This window comes from Emiliania huxleyi (assembly GCF_000372725.1).
Source record: "Emiliania huxleyi CCMP1516 chromosome Unknown EMIHUscaffold_1591, whole genome shotgun sequence".
Lineage (NCBI taxonomy): Eukaryota > Haptophyta > Isochrysidales > Noelaerhabdaceae > Emiliania > Emiliania huxleyi.
This window is the reverse complement of record NW_005200991.1, coordinates 3,135-5,540: the sequence shown is the minus strand read 5'-3', so window position 1 is coordinate 5,540 and position 2,406 is coordinate 3,135. Positions and strand designations below refer to the sequence as shown.

The 2,406-nt window shown below is 61.8% G+C and overlaps 1 protein-coding gene across 1 annotated transcript in view; it reads right to left on the bottom strand.

Annotated features, from left to right (window-relative positions):
* Positions 1–414: 414 nt before the first annotated feature.
* The window catches only part of EMIHUDRAFT_460638 (hypothetical protein), a gene marked incomplete at its 5' end in the record, with an annotated part of 2,825 nt that continues 833 nt past the window's right edge, over positions 415–2,406 (bottom strand). The window contains 4 exons of the mRNA XM_005785669.1: positions 415–653; positions 720–879; positions 954–2,204; positions 2,315–2,388. Of these exons, the coding sequence (XP_005785726.1) occupies positions 477–653; positions 720–879; positions 954–2,204; positions 2,315–2,388 (1,662 nt within the window). The 3' untranslated portion in view covers positions 415–476. The remainder of the gene's footprint in view (positions 654–719; positions 880–953; positions 2,205–2,314; positions 2,389–2,406) is intronic.

Here is a 2,406-nt window from a genome sequence, read left to right as displayed (position 1 = left end):
TCGCGCTGGGACTTCCGCGAGCGGCAGGCGACGGTGCACGCGCTAGTCGCGGACCGAAAGGCCCTCGCCGCGAGGCAGGCGGGAGTCGGCAAGGCATGCAGCGAGCCGAGCTGCCGCGGCTCGTGCAAATACGAGCGGCTGGCCTGCAACGAGACCGCCTTGCGAGCCGTGTGGAGGCGCATGGCCGACCATAAGGTGGCGGTGCCATCTAGCCTGCTGGACATTGTCATTGAGTAGAGCGGCGAAGCAGCCTGCCCAATTGCCCATCGCGACTATATATCCTCCCGGGTCGATCGACACTGTAATGTGGGCGCACCCCTCCCTGCCTTAATACAGAGAAGGTGAGAGAGTACATGTTCTGTAGCAATTAAATACGTACGGCTTTACATATTTGAGGTCTAAGATTTAACTGTAACGCAGAGCAGTTTGTAAAAACGTGAAAACATACCCATCAGTTCTCGCCCGACTTGTATGCTTTACTCCACTCCTTCGAGCTCCACTCCTCGGAGCTGGCAGGCTGATTTGAGGCCCTCATGGTCCTCAAGACCAAGGTCTACCGCCAGTTTCTTGAGCACGCACGAGTCGTTGGCTTTGAGAGCATTAGCAATTGCTTCTGCCCCACCGTTCCTGATGTTGTTGCCGCAGATGTAAACCTGCGCACGGCGCACACAGCTGAGACCAGCGCAACTTGACACGCAGACAGGTGCAGGCGGCGGCACCTCCGTCAGGGAGGCGCTGACGGCAATGCCGCCAGCCAGGCCCGTCCCGTCCTCTGGCCCGAGACTGCAAAGGCACAGATCGAGCGTCTTGATACACGAGTTGTTCTTGAGGGCCTCCCAAAGCGCCTCGCCCGTGCCCTTGATGTTGTTTTCGCGAAGGCTGCAAGGCACGAAACCAGCTGCAAGTCAGACTGCTACACGTTCTACGCATGTGTGGCTTGGATGGCAACATACCTCAAGCTCGTCAGCGAGGCGTTGACGCGCAGGGCATCAGCGATGGCTTTGATGCCGGTCGCATCGTAGGTGCCGTTTCCATCCCCGTCCACGCCGCACAGCCGGTTGTCAGCGAGCGACACGCTCGTCAGCGAGGCGCTGGCAGCCAGCGCTGGCGCGAGTGCTTTAACGCCCTCGGGTCCCAGCTGGTTTTGGCTGAAATCTGCGGAGGTCAGCGAGGCCATGACGCGGATCTCAGGCGCAATCAGCATCGCATCCACTGGGAGGAGGCCCTCGTTACAGAAGTCGATGCTAGTCTCGTCTCCCTTGAAGCCGCACAGAGTGGACAGGTTGGTATGCTCCTGCATGACCTTGAGGAGCATGGAGACAGCATCCGCGTCGAACTTGTTGTGCAGCACATTTGTCGCGGTCAGCGAGGCCATGACGCGAGTGTACTCGGCGAGGATCTTGGCCTCCTCCACACCGAGGCTGCAGCCGGCCATGGTGATGGACTGCATGCTCTTACCCTTCATCGCCTCCAGGATGAGGCGCGCCGACGGCTGATCGATCTTGTTGTGCGACACATCGATCGCCGTCATCGAGGCGTTGGCCTTGAGGGCCTCTGCGATTGCCACGCCACCCTCTGCGCCGATGCCGTTGTTCGACAGAGATACGCTCGTCAATGAGGCATTGACGCGCAGCGCATCAGCGATGGCATTGATCCCTGTCGCGTCGTAAGTGCCTTTGGGAACATAGGAGCCACGCTCGTACTCGTCCCAGACGCCGCACAGCCTGTTGTTCGAGATGTCCATGGACGTCAGGGAGGCGCTGACACGCAGGTAGCCCGCCAGGTGCGCTCCTCCTTCTGCACCCAGCTCGTTGCCCGTCAGATCGAGGCTCTGCAACGCAGCAAAGCAAGGCAGCACGCCAACCAGCGCCTGCGCCTCTGCGGGGCCCCAACCGAGGTTGCTGAAGTTGAGCGAGGTCGCCGCGCCTGCAACGCCGTCGAAGAAGCCGCGGTACAGCTTGTCCACGACCTCCACGTCTTCCTTGCCGGTGGTGAACTTCTTCTCCTTCTCGAGCAGCCGCCGCACCTCGTCGGGCAGCAGCGGCGGCTGCCGCCGCGCCGCGCACACACCTTCCAGATGGTACTGGGGAGGTGTATCCGGATAGCCGTAGAAATTTATCATGGCCAGGTCGGTCCGCTTGCCGAGGTCGAGCCGCCGCGTCCCCACCTTGACCCCCGCCGAGGTGGCCGCCTCCACGAAGCACCTGCACGCGCCCGAGCCGCGACCCCGCTCCTCACACGACGCAACAACAGGACAGGCGGCTGCGTGTGGGCTTGTGCGAGCGCGGTAAAGCCTAAAGCTCGGCGAGCGCACCAGCCGCTCTCCTCGTAGGAGCGTGCGAGCCCGAGCGCCTCCATCTCCTCTGCGAAGCCGGGCGGCAGCTCCGACTGCATCCAGCAAACGGT